At 44.4% G+C, this 20,708-nt stretch overlaps 1 protein-coding gene across 4 annotated transcripts in view; it reads left to right on the forward strand.

Moving 5' to 3' along the window:
• Positions 1-20,708, forward strand: part of ctnnbip1 (catenin, beta interacting protein 1) — a 117,384-nt gene that overhangs the window by 54,640 nt on the left and 42,036 nt on the right. For all 4 annotated transcript variants that reach the window (XM_070860527.1, XM_070860530.1, XM_070860528.1 and 1 more), the window contains one exon: positions 13,026-13,116. In XM_070860527.1, the coding sequence (XP_070716628.1) occupies positions 13,026-13,116 (91 nt within the window). The remainder of the gene's footprint in view (positions 1-13,025; positions 13,117-20,708) is intronic.

The following is a 20,708-nucleotide window of genomic DNA, read 5'->3' on the forward strand; positions in this document are numbered from 1 at the left end:
TCCTTTGGTTCGGTATTCACTAAGGAGGACACAAACAACCTTCCGGATATAAAAGGGGTCAGAGGGTCTATTAAGGAGGAGGAACTGAGGGAAATCTTTATTAGTCGGGAAATTGTGTTGGGGAAATTGATGGGATTGAAGGCCGATAAATCCCCAGGGCCTGATGGACTGCATCCCAGAGCACTTAAGGAGGTGGCCTTGGAAATAGCGGATGCATTGACAGTCATTTTCCAACATTCCATTGACTCTGGATCAGTTCCTATCGAGTGGAGGGTAGCCAATGTAACCCCACTTTTTAAAAAAGGAGAGAGAGAAAACAGGGAATTATAGACCGGTCAGCCTGACCTCAGTAGTGGGTAAAATGATGGAATCAATTATTAAGGATGTCATAGCAGCGCATTTGGAAAGAGGTGACATGATAGGTCCAAGTCAGCATGGATTTGTGAAAGGGAAATCATGCTTGACAAATCTTCTGGAATTTTTTGAGGATGTTTCCAGTAAAGTGGACAAAGGAGTACCAGTTGATGTGGTATATTTGGACTTTCAGAAGACTTTCGACAAGGTCCCACACAAAGAGATTAATGTGCAAAGTTAAAGCACATGGGATTGGGGGTAGTGTGCTGACGTGGATTGAGAACTGGTTGTCAGACAGGAAGCAAAGAGTAGGAGTAAATGGGTACTTTTCAGAATGGCAGGCAGTGACTAGTGGGGTATCGCAAGGTTCTGTGCTGGGGCCCCAGCTGTTTACATTGTACATTAATGATTTAGACGAGGGGATTAAATGTAGTATCTTCAAATTTGCGGATGACACTAAGTTGGGTGGCAGTGTGAGCTGCGAGGAGGATGCTATGAGGCTGCAGAGTGACTTGGATAGGTTAGGTGAGTGGGCAAATGCATGGCAGATGAAGTATAATGTGGATAAATGTGAGGTTATCCACTTTAGTGGTAAAAACAGAGAGACAGACTATTATCTGAATGGTGACAGATTAGGAAAAGGAAAGGTGCAACGAGACCTGGGTGTCATGGTACATCAGTCATTGAAGGTTGGCATGCAGGTACAGCAGGCGGTTAAGAAAGCAAATGGCATGTTGGCCTTCATAGCGAGAGGATTTGAGTACAGGGGCAGGGAGGTGTTGCTTCAGTTGTACATGGCCTTGGTGAGGCCACACCTGGAGTATTGTGTACAGTTTTGGTCTCCTAACCTGAGAAAGGACATTCTTGCTATTGAGGGAGTGCAGCGAAGATTCACCAGACTGATTCCCGGGATGGTGGGACTGACCTATCAAGAAAGACTGGATCAACTGGGCTTGTATTCACTGGAGTTCAGAAGAATGAGAGGGGACCTCATAGAAACGTTTAAAATTCTGACGGGGTTTGACACGTTAGATGCAGGAAGAATGTTCCCAATGTTGGGGAAGTCCAGAACCAGGGGGTCACAGTCTAAGGATAATGGGTAAGCCATTTAGGACCAAGATGAGGAGAAACTTCTTCACCCAGAGAGTGGTGAACTTGTGGAATTCTCTACCACAGAAAGTAGTTGAGGCCAATTCACTAAATATATTCAAAAGGGAGTTAGATGAAGTCCTTACTACTAGGGGGATCAAGGGTTATGGTGAGAAAGCAGGAAGCGGGTACTGAAGTTGCATGTTCAGCCATGAACTCATTGAATGGCAGTGCAGGCTAGAAGGGCTGAATGGCCTACTCCTGCACCTATTTTCTATGTTGCTGATCTCGTTCTAAATCTAATCGTCAAAATTACAATTAATTTCAGGAGCCTTAATGTTCATAAGCTTTGTGTGAAATGTTATCATGCCTTCTGAAATTCGAAGTCAGACTCCAGTGGCTTTGTGAGCCCAATGGATCAGTAACTTGATTCAGTAAGTTGCTGAGCTGTACACACCAGGAAGGTCCTATCCTCCATCGCCAGCCAGTGCTGATCTTCGCTGGAGCATTGGTAGGGGCACTATGATTCCCCATTGCTCCCAGAAAGTATTCAGCTAAAGGGTAGCACTGAACTCTCAACTAGGAGACAAAGTTCAAAACCTAGTCTTAACTGACACTGAAAGCTGTGGCTTATGTGGAGGGAAATTTTTAAGAGAAATCACTGAGTTCTTTATGTAGCTCCCAATAGCATCTGTGTGAATCAATCAGAGATTCATTGATGTTTGAGTAAATCATGCTTTCTCAACAAAGTGGGGGGGGAAGAATAGATACAGAGGAGTAAATTGATTCAATGAAAACATAATTGAAGACTTTTAATTCTATTGGCCAGAAATTGTAGCTGTCGATGCTTTTTCTCCAGAGGAATATAGTGGGGAATTACAGGGTAGCTATGGTACACATTGCATATTTTTACCCAAGGTACCTACCTCTATTATCTGAATGATAATAATGGGATTATCTTGTTTTCTAGTTTGTTGTGTGCTGCATTTAAGAGAAATTCACAAACTAACAAAGGGATTCATGCTCGCTGTATCTAAATATAAAGGCCCCTTCTATTTTTTCCAGAGTTTCCGACGAGCAGCTATCGCCACCATAAGTTTGGCAGGATGGGACTTGCGCGCCAGTCACATTGGTGCTGACCCCACTGATGTTTTTTAAGCCATCTTAATTATAATGAGGGCAAGCTCCAAGCATTGTAAGTGCCTCTCATTGAGAGCTCCTTGTTACAGGGTGGGAAATAGGTCACTGCAGCAGGATTGAAATGGTGCTGGGAGCTTGAACGGTAGGCACACTGAAAACTGGCTTGGGTGCAGATTTTATATATATAGATAGATATTGGATACAGATAGATATATTAAATATAGATAGCGATAGATATATTAAATATAGATAGCTATAGATAGATATAGAAATGTTTGGTAGCTCAGCAGATATGCATGGAGTCCCCGGATTCTCTGAGGCAGCAGTGGAAATGCTGCTGGAGCATGTGAGGCAGAGCAGGGAGATCCTGTTTGTGACCGAGCAGTAAAGGCCCCCCAAAGAGATCAGTACATGCTCAATGGAAGGAGAGAACCATGGTAGCAACTACCAACTCCACGACTTCCCACACAACAACTCAGTGGCTCCAAAAGTTTAATGACCTTACCAGGTCAGGCAAGGTTAGAGAAGCCGGCTGCATTTTCCAGGAATGCCTTGCACCAAGCATCTGCTACTTACAGCCTTCACTGTGTTTGTGCTTGAAGAAGTTAGCATCAATTCCCAGAAGGTAGGATGGGGCCTTTTACAGCTCCCACCTTCACTCCCAATCTCGCGTGCAGGCACCCCACTTAAAAAAAAAAAGGCTCAAATTGTATGTAATTGCTTGCGTCGTGCATCTACCGTCATCCCTATTATGTTCTTCCCGCTGGGTTTGAATGCCTCTCATGGCAACCAGAATATATTCTCTCACTTTTCATTGTTTTTAAATGAGAAGAACACTCCAACATAGAGACTGGAGACAGATGATCCCGCTCCCAATCTCATCCCCCATAAGAAAAGCAACTTTGGAGGCCCTGAAGACACACACAGTCGAGAGAGTCTGAGATGGAAAAGTAGGAGAACAGGTGCCTTAACTGGTTTGTTGTGGCTTCTGCTTCTCATCCTACTGTACCCAAACTTGATCATGGAGTCTTCGAGTCACTCCGACTGAAATTCTCAGCAACCCATTTTAACCTCTCTTCACCGTGTCCTCTTTTAGATATGCCCAGCAAAGGAATAATTCACAGCTGTCGCATTCCAACAATCTTGTCCTTTTTGTTTTATAATTACAAACTGCTTCCAATGGACGTGCAGTTACCTCTGAATTTGCAACACAACTTTAAAGCAACTGCACGTGTACAACTCTTACATGTGCTCAGTGAGTGCAGCTTTGTTAGTTTGGCTAGGAGCTTCTCTAACATTGAGAGAAGGTGTGTAAAACCTAGTCTTCTCTTAGGCAGTCCCTCGGAGTCGAGGATGACTTGCTACTAATGAGTTCTCAAGTGACTGAGTTCAATGTGGGTCCTGCAGTCTCTGTCACAGGTGGGGCAGACGATGGTTGAAGGGACGGGTGGGTGGGGTGGTTGGCTTGTCATGCGCTCCTTCTGTTGTTTGCGCTTGGTTTCCACTTAATAATGGAGCAAGTGCATTGGGAACAGACACAGGAGAAGTTTGCAGTTGAAGAATGAGGAACATCACTATAGTTCCTGAGCTTTCAGTGAGTTGTAGTTGATCTTTACTGAATTCAGTGTTAATTTTGAGAAACAAAACCCTCTTCTTAAACTAAAACTTAATTTCTCCTTTTCCTTCACTTTTTTTTCTTAATTATCTCCTTATTTCCTGAAAGCTTTGGCTCCTTGTTGGAATATGGGTTCCACATGCACCCTCTGGTTGCTCATGGATATGATTATTCTTCCTCGACTGTTAGCGGGCTATTTGACTGTGAGGTGTTTGTTTCCGATTGCACTTGGAGATGGCACTAATTCCTAAGAAATAGGAGCAGGAGTCGGCTACTTGACCCCTCGAGCCTGCTCCGCCATTTAATAAGATCATGGCTGATCTGAAATGCCCGCTTGTCATTTCAAAGCACCAGTTCTGTAAGATTATCTGTTGAACCTTGAGCAGAGGCTCCGGGTCTAAATCACCTTGCGCATTAAAAAACAATGTCGCAGTTGTACTCTGGTATGGAAATTATCCGAGATATCTGCATTCGTAAGCTGTAGCTTGTTTGTTCGCCAACTGTCTATAGATCTAGGGCTGGATTTTCGGCTTTGATGATTTCGGGCAGTAAAATTTGCACCCAGGAACAGTTTGCGCCTCAATCATCAAAATTGGGCAGCTGGGCCCAGTGTCGGGGGGCGCAGCGCTAAGGGAGGCATTGTACACCTCTCTTGGGGCGTTAGGATGGGAAACTCCCAAGCTAAAGAGCCGAGCCGGGAACGCCTGGGGAGAAAAAAAAAACCAGAAAAAAACCAACAAAAGCATTCCCAATATATAGCCCATACCACCACAACATAAATCGCACAAAAAAACTTTTAGAAAAAACAATCACACTTACCTTAGGACGGCATTACTTGCCTCCCTGCAGTCGGTATAGGTTCCCCGCCCGATTTCCCAGGCGGTTACTGCGGGCCGTATGGGTCAGGCGGGAGTCAAAAAACCGTGCCGGTGTCGCAACCAGGGGCGTTGCACGCCCAGCACAACTCTTCCGGGTGGTGCTGCTCCGTGTCACCGCAAAACCGGACCCGAAAACCTCCGCCTGCCCAGAAGACCTCACCGATGCCATTGCCGCTTCCAGCAGATTAGGGAAGATGACACATTTTCAGCCAAATATTTTACAGTAAAACAGCCATGGATTGTGCAGTCACCCAGGCAGTCGACCTTTTAAGTGTCTGAAATGATGAGCTTGGGTTGACATATAAATCTATCTGTGCATTTGCATAATGTTGCAAAACTCACCCGCAGGTATTTTGACAAACGTAAGATCAGCGCACAAAAGTTGTTGGAGCAACATAATGTGAGGTGTCAGCCATTGACGTGGCATCCCTGTTGAACACTTAATGGGGGAGTGGGTAACAGATAGTGCCAACAGTGCCCTATTGGCACTGTCCTTCATCAACTGTGCTCTCCTGCAGTAGCACATGGAGAAGAGTTTTAGTCGACATAGCTCCAATTCCCACTTCTCCAAGTCCCCAATTTCAATCTCCAAGTGGAGGCCAGGCACCTCCCTGATAAGGTTGCTATCCTTCCAGGATTGCCGCGCAGTCTCCAGGAATGATAGATTGATCTTCTGGACACTACTGCCAGCAACCCGAGAGAAAAATCATAGGGGTGTTTTTTTTAAAAAAATAAATAGTTTTTTTTTCTCATTGTCTTTGAACACTGGTTTATTAGTTATAAAAGTATTGGAGATGGGGCTGGGAAAAGCTGCTTGATTGGGAGGGCCAGTTGGAGGCAGGAGCCGTCATGAAACTTCCAGGAATCTGTCCAACCAGAGTTGGCAACCATGCTCTCCGTATAAGAACCTAAGAAATAGGAGCAGGAGTTGGCCATTCTACTCCTCGAGCCTGCTCCGCCATTCAATGAGATCATGACTGATCTTCCACCTCAACTCCACTTTCCCTCACTGTCCCCATATCCCTTGATTCCCTTAATAGTCAAAAATCTAGCAATCTCTGTCTTGAATATACTCAACGACTGAGCCTCCACAGCCCTCTTGGGGAGTGAATTCCAAAGATTCACCACCCTCTGAGTAACAAAATAGATGAGTTGACAGCACAAATTGAGACAAATGGGTATGATCTGATAGCCATTACAGAGACGTGTTTGCAAGGTGACCAGGACTGGGAATTAAATATTCAGGGGTATTTGACAATCCGGAAGGACAGACAGAAAGGAAAAGGAGGTGGGGTAGCTCTATTGATAAAGGATGGAATCACTGCAATAGTGAGAAACGATATTGGCTCAAATGATCAGGATGTTGAAACAGTTTGGGTGGAGATAAGGAATAATAAAGAGAAAAAGTCACTGATGGGTGTAGTCTATAGGCCCCCTAACAGTAGTAACTCTGTTGGTCGGAGCATAAACCAGGAAATAGTGGGGGCTTGTAAAAAGGGAACAGCAATAATCATGGGTGATGTTCATCTCCATATTGATTGGACAAATCAAATTGGTCAGGGTAGCCTTGAGGAGGAGTTAATAGAGTGCATAAGGGACGGGTTCCTTGAGTAGTATGTAACAGAACCAACCAGGGGACAGGCTATCTTAGATCTGGTCCTGTGTAATGAGACAGGATTAATAAACAATCTCCAAGTAAAGAATTCCCTTGGAATGAGTGATCATAGCATGATTGAATTTCTAATTCAAATGGAGGGTGAGAAAGTTGGATCTCTAACCAGCGTACTAAACTTAAATAAAGGAGACTATGAAGGTATGAGGGCTGAGTTGGCTAAAGTGGACTGGGAAAACAGTTTGAAGTGTGGGACGGTTGATGAACAGTGGTGTACATTTAAGGAGATATTTCACAACTCTCTAGAAAAATATATTCCAGTGAGGAGGAAAGGGTATAAGAGAAAAGATAGCCATCCGTGGCAAACTAAAGAAATAAAGGACGGTATCCAATTAAAAACAAGGGCATACAATGTGACCAAAACTAGTGGGAGGACAAAAGATTGGCAAGTGTTTAAAAGCCAACAAAAAAATGACTCAAAAAATGATTAAGGGAAGATAGACTATGAAAGTAAACTAGCATGAAATATAAAAACAGATAGCAAGAGTTTCTATAGGTATATAAAAAGGAAAAGAGTGGCTAGAGTAAATATTGGTCCCTTGGAGGATGAGACCGGGGAATTAGTAATGAGGAACATGGAGATGGCAGAAACTCTGAACAAATTTTTTGTATCAGTCTTTACGGTAGAGGACACTAATAATATTCCAACAATGGATAGTCAAGGGGCTATAGGGGGGGGAGGAACTTAATACAATCACAATCACTAAGGAGGTGGTACTCAGTAAGGTAATGGGACTAAAGGCGGATAAATCCCCTGGTCTTGATGGCTTGCATTCTAGGGTCTTAAAAGAATTAGCAGCAGGGATAGTGGATGCATTGGTTGTAATTTACCAACATTCCCTAGATTCTGGGGAGGTCCCAGCAGATTCGAAAATTGCAAATGTAACATCCCTATTTAAAAGTGGAGGCAGACAAAAAGCAGGAAACTATAGACCAGTTAGGCTAACATCTGTGGTTGGGAAGATGTTGGAATCCATTATTAAAGAAGCAGTAGCAGGACATTTGGAAAAGCAAAATTTGGACAGGCAGAGTCAGCATGGATTTATGAAGGGGAAGTCATGTTTGACAAATTTGCTGGAATTCTTTGAGGATGTAACGAACAGGGTGGATAAAGGGGATGTGGTGTATTTGGACTTCCAGAAGGCATTTGACAAGGTGCCACATAAAAGGTTACTGCACAAGATAAAAGTTCATGGATAGAGGATTGGCTTGAGAATAGAAAACAAAAAGTAGGGTTAAATGGTTCATTCTCTGGTTGGCAATCAGTAACCAGTGGGGTGCCGCAGGGATCAGTGCTGGGACCCCAACTATTTACAATCTATAACGACTTGGAAGAAGGGACCGAGTGTAACATAGCCAAGTTTGCTGACGATACAAAGATGGGAGGAAAAGCAATGTGTGAGGAGGACACAAAAAATCTGCAAAAGGACATAGACATGCCAAGTGAATGGGCAAAACTTTGGCAGATGGAGTATAATGTTGGAAAGTGTGAGGTCATGCACTTTGGCAGAAAAAAAATCAAAGAGCAAGTTATTATTTAAATAGAGAAAGATTGCAAAGTGCTGCAGTACAGCGGGACCTGGGGGTATTTGTGCATGAAACACAAGATTAGTATGCAGGTACAGCAAGTGATCAGGAAGGCCAATGGTACCTTGGCCTTTATTGCAAAGGAGATGGAGTATAAAAGCAGGGAAGTCTTGCTACGTTGTACAGGGTATTGGTGAGGTCACACCTGGAATACTGCATGCAGTTTTGGTTTCCATATTTACGAAAGGATATACTTGCTTTGGAGGCATTTCAGAGAAGGTTCACTAGGTTGATTCCAGAGATGAGGGCGTTGACTTATGAGGAAAGATTGAGTCGGTTGGGCCTCTACTCATTGGAATTCAGAAGAATGAGAGGTGATCTTATCGAAACGTATAATATTATGAGGGGGCTTGACAAGGTGGATGCAGAGAGGATGTTTCCACTGATGGGGGAGACTAGAACTAGAGGGCATAATCTTAGAATAAGGGGCTGCCCATTTAAAACAGATGGAGAAATTTCTTCTGAGGTTGTAAATCTGTGGAATTCGCTGCCTCAGAGAGCTGTGAAAGCTGAGACATTGAATAAATTTAAGACATAAATAGATAGTTTCTTCAACGATAAGGGAATTAAGGGGTTATGGATAGCGGTCAGGGAAGTGGACCCGAGTCCATGATTGGATCAGCCATGATCGTATTAAATGATGGAGCAGGCTCGAGGGGCCATATGGCCTACTCCTGCTCCTATTTCTTATGTTCTTATGAAGAAGTTTCTCCTCATCTCCTCGTACCTTATTTGAGACTGTGACCCCTGGTTTTAGACTCCCCAGCCAGGGGGAAACATCCTCCCTGCATCTACCCTGTAAGAATTTTGTATGTTTCAATGAGATCACCTCTCAGTCTTTTAAACTCCGGAGAATATAGGCCTAGTCTACTCAATCTCTCCTCATAGGACAATCCCCCTCCATCCCAGGAATCCCAGACCGTTAAGTCAACTGGAGCATTGTTGCATACCTTTTCAAGAGTAAAATTGCTGGGTTGCTGAGATCAGAAGGATATGGTCTCAACAAAAGCTTCAGATGACATCTAATGCATAAAAGTGAATTTTGAGCAGTTTATCATAATCAAACTTCCTGCAGAAAAATTATTTTCATTGCAATTGCTCACATGCACTTTATTCATTATAAAATGTTGCTTCCTCCCCGCCCCCTTCACCTAAACGTGTTGAGTCTTGCTGAGCGACCTAGTATCTTACCCAGGTCGCCAGCACCTCCCAAACCCGTGATCTCTACAACCTAGAGGGACAAGGGCAGAGGGCACATGGGAACACCACCACCTTCACGTTCCCCTCCCAGTCGCACACCATCCTGACTTGGAAATTTATTGTCCGTTCCTTCATCGTCACTGGGTCAAAATCCTGGAACTCCCGCCCCCCCCCCCCCTTCACCACATGGACTGCAGCGGTTCAAGGCGGCGGCTCACCACCACCTTAAGGGGCAATTAGGGATGGGCAATAAATGCTGGGTTGCCGGCAACGCCCACATACTGGGAATGAAGTTTTTTTAAAAAAAAACAGTCTTCCTACGAGAGCCAAAGCACAAAGGACATCACAGCCGAGCCCAATTACATCCTGTCTGTGTAGGTGGACTTTCCTGCAGGGCTCATTACCATCCTGTGACCTATCATCCTGTGACCTTGCCGGATTTCTTCCCCACGCCCCATGCTGAAGCTCAGGAGTGAGAGAGTTCCAACTGCTCCCCAACTGAGATCGGCTCACTCGGATCAGTCCGGGCCTTGAACCTCCGTTCTTTGAGGCTCTGTCTCCAACTATTGCACTTATTTAGCACCCTCGTGTTTTGTTTCAGGCATGTTGCAGTGCTGCTCCTTTCAAAGCGTTACTGTCGAGACATGAAATTAAACACAGCTCAGCAAGGATGCAGTGCGACACATACGTGCCTACAGCAGTGTTGTACAACATATCACAACAGCTGTGATAGCCACCGACATAAGTCTCTTCTGAATTCTTAATTGTGTTTTTTTTCCTGCAGGGGATTACAGGGCAGAGTGGAACTTCCTGTGCTAGTTCCCCTTGTCATCGCTGCAGCACAATGAAGCCATTCAGGGAATTAACCCCTTTGTCACAAGGTTCATTAACATGACATCCAAAGCAGGCTGACTGAGTAAATTGGCATGCCTGCATTGGTCCCAAATTCTGAAAGAAAAATGGTTTGCTTCCTAGGAAAAAATAGTGATACTGGAGCAAGAATTTAGTCAGTCTAATATTTACCTATCAGAAGTTTCACAAATTTAGGTTTGCTGATTCGAGCAAATCCGGATAAAAAAGGAATTGAATTGCGGTACATGTTTCCTGGATAGGTTCATCGGCATATAGACAACCATTGCAGTCTATCTGGTTGGTCACAGTGTCTAGGAAATATCAAATCCCACGGTATCGCCCACATACTTCTTTGTCAAATTTCTCACCTGTACTTGCCCACCTCTCAAATTTGCTGATCCACTCAACTCCCATGACAGTCCATATGTACCTTCACCAAACTGCGTAAACGAAATAATCTAAACTGATTTTTCACCCTCCCTCTTAAAAGTCTGAATCTGTGCTCTCTTGTAGAATCTGCGACCATGTTAAATTTACTGGCCTTGATCCCAGCAGTTATACCCAGATTCCGCCTTCCTTTTCCCTCCAGCATTGACCTTGCTGGAATTGATTGGGTCAGTGGGAAGACACCTAATTTATGCGTGGCTCAAGGGAACCCCTACCACTATAGACGCATCTCCAGCATCAACCTCCCCTATGCTGCTGGCAACTCCAGCAGCTAGCTACCATCCGGGGTGAGGTCCGGACCATTTCCCTGGCCTGGGTCCCTAACCCCTACCAACAGCGGGGCCAAAACACACCATCTTGGAGGCTGCCATGACTTATCTCACTGCACACCCAGGTTTCTGATGACTCCAATCCTGGCCCTGACTCCAGCTCCTTTTCCGCCCCCTTGGTGTTACTAGCCTGGTAAGGGGAAGGTATAGATTCCACCCCATACAAGGTCTAGTGGAACTCCTCGGTAATGGCTGGTCCGGTGTATCCGGGTTTCAGACAAATTACAGGCCCTTCGGACGCACTGGCAGGAATGTGTCAGAAGGGCTAAGCAATTTTGGTCACATTGACGTTTATCTATCTGTACCCTTTTGTGTCTTGAATGGTTCAATAAGATTACCTGTGAATCTTCTCCAGTGGATCTCTCTAAAGATCCGGAGTGAAATTAGTAAAGTTAGTTTATTTCGCAAGCATGAAAGAACAATAAACAGGATTTGTAAATTTTAATTCCTTTTCATGAGGGAAGTAAGCCCAAAAACACACTAAATATTCAAATTACAAAACATACAGGGGAACCGTTTACGACCACAAAGGGGGTGTAGCACCTAAAAATATCAACCTGGAGTGCTTCATGAAGAGTCTGTCGATCTGTAAGCTGCTGTGTGTCTGAAGCCAAGCACTTCCCCCGACGGCTCACTGGTTAGACCACTGATGTGGTGTGGCATTGAGCCATACACAGCAGGAAAGTACCTGGTTAAGCCCCTGGATTTTGATGAGTTAGCCAATTTTAAAGTGGGATAGGACGGCAATTGGCCTCAGCGTTCTCAGTTAGGAAAGGGGAGGAGTGAAAAACTGTTCAAGGTCCTCTCCTCCGCCCATTGTTGCTATCCAGCAGCCGATGCTGGAATTGGGTGTGAAAGACAAGGTTGGGCTTGGGCAAGTGATTTGGCATGGCACAAACTCCGTAAGTGCCTACACTAAACAGGGATTCACAGCCTTAGTACCTCATTTTACATCGAAAGTCCAAGTTCCCAGTAGCACATGGCAGGTAGTCTCAGTCCGTTGGAAAATGCTGACATTTGAGCAATAACAAATCACTTGCCCTAATGATGGCGTCAACTTGTCAAGGCAGATAAATGAAGGATGACCACTTGCGTAAAGTGCTGGAAGACTGCTATCCAAGAAAAAGACTTGTCACCTTGTCTAGAGGCTGTCGACATAAGTCACTAAGATATCAAATAGGAAATTCAGAAAAAACGTCTTTACCCAGAGGGCGATGAGAATGTGGAACACGCTACCACAGGGAGTGGTTGAGGCACATAGTATTGATGCATTTAAGGGGGAAGCTGGATAAACACATGAGGGAGAAAGGAATAATGAGTGATGGAGTTGGATGAAGATAGATGGGAGGAGGCTTGAGTGGAGCATAAACGTCGGCATGGACTGGTTGGGCCAAATGGCCTGTTTCGGTACTGTATATTCTATGTAAAAAGAGGAGGGTTTAAAAAAAATAAAGCTGGGGTTAATCCTCTACCTTGTGGCTGAGTTTTTTGTTTGTTCTGCTATAGCCTTGTCTGCATTCTTCCTAAATAAATGACACCTGAGTGTTGAGACAAACAGGGTGTCTCCTTCCAGTGTACTATCTGCATTTTGGCTCCTATATCAAAAAGCTCTGTTCAGTTTAGTATACTCTTCCTTTACCTGAAGAAAATGGTCAAAGCCACGCCAGTCAGATTTATTGGCTGCTTCTAGATTATTGCTGTGTAATTCTTGTAAGCCCAGTTCTGTCATTTTTATGCCTATGGAAACCTTATGGAAGAACTTAAACTTATTGTTTAAGAAAGTAATATTTAAATTGCACTTTAATGCCACAATACTGCTAACCATCTTTGGAAAATAAAAAAGGGGATCTTTATTTTAACAGCTCACTCCAAGTGAGGAGGCTTTTCTACGGACCTATGCAGGAGTAGTGAACAGCCAGCTTAGTCAACTTCCACAGCATCCAATTGATCAGGGTAAGTATAAGATTATACATGACTTTGCAAAGCTTGACAATCGTGGCAGACGTTCAGGCCACAATCCAGTTTTGACCCTTGAGATACAGTATTTATGTCGAGGGCGGGATTTATTTTTCAGGGCCAGGACATGATAATATCAATGCAGTATTAATATTGTGAGACACATGTGGCCAATTGAAGTGCTGCAATTTTAGCTCGTAGAGTTTGCTTTACTATTTGCTCAGCCCACTGAGGGCTTCTGATGGCCAGAGCTGGGTACTGCAGAATTCTAATATTGGATGTACTCTTGCACAATCGCAAAAGGACCTAAATATTTTGTAACCCTTTGTGGTCTTGGATCGACATGGGATGTACCTATCTGATAGAACGACGATACAAGTGTCCTTGGGTGCACTTTGTTCTACTTTTCTCAGCCAGTCTGTATGATGCAGTACTGATGATATCTACCCTGCTGCAGCTGTAACTGTGGCCTACTGCCTGATATACGGTACTATATAATGTTGTTCGTATCGCTCTTTTGACTCTGCATGCTTGTGTGTTTTTTTTATAAAAATGTTCATCCTGTGTTTCCAATTTGTTTCAATTAAGATCAGTTTTCTTTCCTGATCAGAAGCCAAGCACCACCTCTGATGGCTCGCTAGTTAAACCTTTCCCCACATGGATTAAAGACCCTACTACTAATCCATTTTTCAAATAGCTGTAGGATTTGTAGGTTAATGAGGCAGAATCCGACGTTCATTTGCAGCCTTAACCCTTTGAAAGTGCAATGTAGCTCAGACCTTGATCCGAGAATAACAACATTTATATCGCGCCATAACGGCCCAAGGCATTTCACAGAAGCACGATCAAACAATATTTGACACCAAGCCACATAAGAGGATATTAGGACAGATGACCAAAGGCTTGGTCAAAGAGGTTTTAAGGAGTGTCTTAAAGGATCGGATTAAATTAAAGGCTAATTTAGTGTGCTGAGCAGTAAATGGGTACACAGGCTCCACTGCTGAATCCTGCAAAGAGGGGAGGAAGCGGGAACTCTCCTAGTCTATGTAGGTGGGTGGAACACAGCTACAAGGGACAGTAAAACGGGGAATAGCATTTGGGGCAACAGTGGATATTTATACTTGTGGAATTAGCTCATTATCAAATGAAATATTTCCATTTAGGACATTGATGTCACTTAATGATGTCCAAAGAATAGTAAATAATGTAACTGGAAATATTGAGTTGTGAAGAAGTGGAAGCTGATTTTGCCCTACCTTCCTGCCAGGAAGAGGGACACATTGGTGATGTGGGCACAGGTGGGGGTGGAAATGTACTATAATTTTTTTTTAAATTTGGATTAATTGTGTTAGAGTATTTACATTTTTTATTTTCCCCAAAACTCTCAAATTGAGGGTCCTAGATAGATTGGATAGGAAGGTCCTATTTCCCTTAGAGAGGTCAACAACCAGGGGGCATAGATTTAAAGTAATTGGTAGGAGGTTTAGAGGGCCGTTCCGGATTCTGCGTTTTTCCAGACTTTGGAACGTCTTTCTGACGTCACGAATCCGGAAACACCCGAGCCGTTCCGGATTCTGCGTATTTCCGAATTTCGGAACGTCAGAAAGGGCGGGTGGCGGGGTACACGCCGAGGAGGAAGTGTTCGGGCGGGCCGGCGAGGAAGCCCCGAGGTGAGGCCCAAGGTCGGGCAACGGCAGCACCTCCAGGTCGGCGGGTCCAGATTCCGGAACATTTTACGGATTCCGGACAAACCTGCCACCAATCAATCCGGATTCCAGAACATGCCGTGTGTTGTGTGTGTAAAAACTGCTCTAGTGCATATCGCCATCCTGCAGGTTCATCGCTGTGCGGTAGGACCGAGATGAGGAGAAACTTCTTCACTCAGCGAGTGGTTAACCTGTGGAATTCTCCACCGCAGAAAGTTGTTGAGGCCAGTTCGTTAGATATATTCAAAAGGGAGTTATATATGGCCCTTACGGTTAAAGGGATCAAGGGGTATGGAGAGAAAGCAGGAAAGGGGTACTGAGGGAATGATCAGCCATGATCATATTTGAATGGTGGTGCAGGCTTGAAGGGCCGAATGGCCTGCTCCGGCACTTATTTTCTATGTTTCCAAGTGACCTGCGCGGGAGCTTCAGATGTGACCGCGCAGCTAAACAGGAACATTGGAGAGCTTATATAATATGCTATATACAGATGAAAGCTGTTGTCATTTTTAGTAAAATCGTGCATTCTTCAAGCTGAGTGCTACAGAGTGCACGCTTTCTGTTTTTGCTATGTAATGTCATTATCTTGTGCACCAAGGTCAGGGGTAGCATGGCCAGATGTGAAGTAAAGGACCCCCTACTGTACTAGAGAGCATGTTCTCTCTCTCTCTCTCATTAGCATCCTTCTGGCTTCCCTAAGTGCATTGATCAATTTAGTGGCGTTGGGTGTTGTGATGGCTCCCCCGCCCCCTCCCTCCCCCATGCTGAAGTGAAGGGGCGCTATGCTCTCTGGGCCACTCGGTCACTATTTTGATGAATACGTTTGCATGAATGTTTCCAAAGAAGAAGTAAGATTCTGACATAACTTGTATTCTTGCAGAGGACAGCTTGTGTGTAACCTTTTTGGTGTTTGAAGGCAGTTAGTCAGTGTTCAATTATTACATTGATGAGTTTGATACATAAGAAATAGGAGCAGGTGTAGGCCATTTGATCCCTTGAGCCTGCTCCGCCATCCAATGAGATCATGACTGATCTTCTACCTCAACTCCACTTTCCTGCCCTATCCCCATATCCCTTGATACCCTTAATATTCAAAAATCAATTGATCTCAACAACAACTTGTATTTATATAGAGCCTTTAACGGAGTGAAACGTCACAAGGCGCTTCAGAGGAGTATTATAAGACAAAACTGCACTGTTGTTCACCTGGGAGAGAAACTCCAATTGCTAGTTCTATTTAATCATCGAAAAAGTCTACCTTCCAGGAATCAACCTCGTGAACCTTCTCTGAATTACTTCCAATGCAAGTATATCCCTTTGGAGCGTGGGCAGGAACATCGGCAGGGCCCTGGTACAGAGGAGTGAGGAGATTGGGGCGGTTGAATGGCGAGTGTTTGTGGCGTGATGCGGTGAATGTTTATGGGGGAGGAGCAGTGAGAGATCGTGGCGGAGGTGCGGCAGATGAGGGCACGGGGCCCAGAAGAGCCAGGGGCAGCAGGGGCCAGCCCACACTGCGATATGTGCGCGCTAGGTCCATGCAGCAGAGCATTGTCCTGGTTAACCCTTGCCACTGAACCAAGACCCAGCTCTGTCAAGCCCGTGTGGTGGCTGGTGTGCAACGGTCGCCACGCACAGGCATCTTCCACCCCCTCAATTAGAGTTCAGGATTGGAACATCGGGTCCTCCATCGAAACACCTGTGAACTCGTGGAAGCAAGTCATCCTCGTTCGAGGGACCGCCTATGATGGGGATAAGACAAAACAAATAAATTTGACACCGAGTCACATAAGAAATTACAGCAGATGACCAAAAGCTTGGTCAAAGAGGAAGGTTTTAAGAAACGTCTTAAAGGAGGAAAGAGAGGAAGAGGCGGAGAGGTTTAGGGAGGGAGTTCCAGAACTTGGGGCCCAGGCAGCTGAAGGCACGGCCACCAATGGTTGAGCGATTATAATCAGAGATGCTCGAGGGCAGAATTAGAGGAGCACAGATATCTCGGGGGTTGTGAGGCTGGAGGAGATTACAGAGATAGGGAGGGGCGAGGCCATGGAGGGATTTGTAAAAAAGGATGAGCATTTTGAAATCGAGGCGTTGCTTAATCGGGAGCCAATGTAAGTCAGCGAGCACAGGGGTGATGGGTGTGCGGGACTTGGTGCGAGTAAGGACACGGACAGCCTCTAGTTTACGTCTCTGTCTTGAATATACTCAATAACTGAGCATTCCCAGACCTCCAGGGTAAAGCATTCCAAAGAATCACCACCATCTGAGTGAAGAAGTTTCTCCTCATCTCAGTCCGAAATGGCCAACCTCTTATTATGAGACTGTGACCCCTAGTTCTAGACTCCCCAGCCAGGGGAAACATCCTCCCTGCATCTACCCTGTAAAGCCCTGTAAGAATTTTCTATGTTTCGATGAGATCACCTCTCATTCTTCTAAACTCTAGAGAAGAAAGGCACAGTCTACTCAATCTCTCCTCACGGGACAATCCCCCCATCCTAGGAATCAGCCTGGTGAACGCTCTATGCCAAACATATCCTTCCTTAGGTCAGGAGACCAAAACTGTACACAGTACTCCAGGTCCGATCTCATCAGGGCCCGACATAATTGCAGTAAGACGTCTTTACTATTATACTCCAATCCTCTTGTAATAAAGACCAACATACCATTTGCTTTGTTAATTGCTTGCTGTACCTGCACGTTAACTTTGTGATTGGTGTACAAGGACAGCCAGGTCCCTCTGAACACCATCATTTCTCAATCTCTCACTTTAAAAAAAAAATACTGTTTTTCTATTTTTCCCACCAAAGTGGATAACTTCACATTTCTCCACATTATCTTCCATTTGCCATGTTCTTGCCCACTCACCAATGTCTATATCCCCTTACGTTCCCACCTAGCTTTGTATCATCAGCGAACTTGAATATATTACATTTCGGAATAGCTGGGGCCCAAGCAGCGATCCTTGCCGCAGCCCACTAGTTACAGTGTGCCTACTCAAAAATGATCCGTTTATTCCTACTCTCTGTTAACCAATCCTCAGTCCACGCTAGTATATTATGTATTTGCGTAATATCACGAACAGATATATAATTATAATCCGGTATGGTTTTCAGGGGTAGATTTCTACTGGAATAACTGAAGGCGCGTGGTGTATTTACTCGGTTTGTAAATACACCACACTGTGTGGTACTGGTTCATGGTCAGATCCAGGATTGTGACCTGAGTTATTTGGACAGGTCATGAGAATATTACAGTTGGCCTCGGTATGCTCAGGGTCCATAGGAGAAAAAGCAATCAGTGTTCCTGGTTCTGTTTGCTATTCAATGAAATCTGCTGGAATTTGTGCATGCGTCAGGATCAGGCTAAGTTATGCCCACCCCCACAATGAAATAGCCTACAGGCATTTACTGTCGAGAATAACTACTAAGGTGAGATACTGGAGGGTAAGCACTTCGTGTGCAACTGCCTCAGCGTGAATCAATAGCTCGAGGGAGAAGGGGGGGAATTGAGGGGAGGGGAAAGAGACTGAGGGAAATTGCAATTTTCTTTTTTTTCACCATTTGTAGGTTTTATATTCTTTGCACGTTTGATCTCCATGAGGTGATTCCATCGTGACGTCAATAATTGTCCTGAATCAAAAATTGAGAACACCTAGGAACCAGGCATAACTAGTATTCAGATGGGCTGTACTTGAATTTAGGAACTTTAATCCAATTACCCACGCAACAAGGAGTTGTTCAGCTCTCCTAAAGGCCAGGCTCAGGCATATTAAAACAGGAATTTAAACTGACAATGTCCTTTCTGTGTGTTAAAAGTGGTGAATGATAACATTCCAAGCCTACTTGTCCAGCGTTCAGGACAATACATGCTGTGCCCAGTGTCAGCATTTCCTCATCCAAAACTGCAGTCGCATTTTGGCATTGCATCCAAAAATATTATGATTAGAATGGATTGTTCTCTCACAATAGTATTTCAAATAGATCCTTGATTCAATGGACTGTGATTATTACTGCGTACAGAATGCCAGGGTAGGGGGAAAAGATAGAGAACAGATTTGTTTATCAAAATCTATTTCAGCAAAATCAGTCACCGCATTCGCTCTTCCTCCCCACCCAGGTATCCTGGCAGATAACTGTACCAAACTCTGCTCTGCAGCCATGCACACCCGGGGTGGGGTTCCCATTTTTGATCTTAGCCAGGGTGACAGATACATTGCTGCAATACGATTCAGAACATGGGAACAGGAGTCGGCCATTTGGTCCCTCGAGTCTGCTCCGCCATTTAATAAGATCATGGTTGATCTGACCATGGACTCAGCTCCACTTCCCTGTCCGCTTCCCATAACCCTTTACTCCCTTATCGCTCAAAAATCTGTCTATCTCCGCCTTAAATATGTTCAATGACCCAGCCTCCACAGCTCTCTGGGGCAGAGAATTCCACAGATTTACAACCCTCAGAGAGAAGAAATTTCTCCTCATCTCAGTTTTAACTGGGCGGCCCCTTATTCTATATCCCCTAGTTTTAGTTTCCACTGAGTGGAAATATCCTCTCTGCATCCACCTTGTTGAGCCCCCTTATTATCTTATATGTTTCGATAAGATCACCTCTCATTCTTCTGAACTCCAATGTGTATAGGCTCAACCTATCCTCATAAGTCAACCCCCTCATCTCCGGAATCAACCTAGTGTACCTTCCCTGAACAGCCTCCAATGAAAGTATATCCTTCCTTAAATATGGAGATCAAAACTGTACGTAGTATTCTAGGTGTGGCCTCACCAATACCCTGTACAGTTGTAGCAGGACTTCTCTGCTTTTATATTCTCTTCCCCCTTGCAATAAAGGCCAACATTCCATTTGCCTTCCTGATTACTTGCTGTACCTGCACATTCACTTTGTATTTCCTGCACGAGGACCCCCAGGTCTATCTCTACTGCAACACTTTGCAATTTTTCTCCATTTGAATTATAATTTGCTTTTCTATTATTTCTGCCAAAGTGGATCAGAGGCATGACTGACTGCCTATTTTGGAGCATGCTGCTTCCAGCAACTGTGCCATGCTATTTTAACTTTACTGTCAATTTCAGAGGTACTGTGTTGTCATTGGCAAATTGCGGATATAAATGGGTGATTAAAATCCAGTGAAATTAAGCCGACACATGGCATTTTCAGTGTGCCAGATTATTCTGTGGTCGTGTTTGCAGCAGAATGCAAAGCCTATTGTCTGCAGGCTGGGTTTTTTTATTATTGGGGTTCACACTTCATGAACATGTTAATTTGCTGTCAGAGAACAATTCCACAATTGTGCCAAATCAAGTTTGTCATAAACAAACCTTTTTTTTTTTCAAATTTACATCTCTTGGCTGCACGAAGTTTATGCTAAGCTTATAATGAAGGAGCATCAAGCAGAGTAAATTGGTGAAATATCACCAACAACCGGATCAGACATCAAAATCATGATGTTTGTAACCATGGGGCTCTTCTTGATTTGTCCATACAAGCTAACAGTGCAGAAGCGGAGCCGTGTGAATGGGCGGAGAAAAATAATGGGCGTCTTTGCATTTTTTTGCGATTGTTTTCACTGTCGGATCTTTGAAAAACCTCCTCCCGAGGTGTTTCTCTGCTCGAGAGCAGAATCACCACCTGATTTATATTACAGGGTTGATGAAAAGAATCAGTGTAAACCTGCCAAGCTGTGATTATACCCTCCTACCAGTGGTGGCGCTGCAGTACTTCCTCTAGGTGGGAGGGTGTAATTACAGAGTGACAAAGTTATGTGCGCAGTTCCATGACAAATATCGACACAGGAATTTATAATGGGGAAGGTTAATGAGGTGCATTCAGAAGCAAGATATTTAATACATATATAGATATTTTACTGTGCAGTTA

Source organism: Pristiophorus japonicus, chromosome 18 (assembly GCF_044704955.1).
Source record: "Pristiophorus japonicus isolate sPriJap1 chromosome 18, sPriJap1.hap1, whole genome shotgun sequence".
NCBI classification, from domain to species: Eukaryota; Metazoa; Chordata; class Chondrichthyes; family Pristiophoridae; genus Pristiophorus; species Pristiophorus japonicus.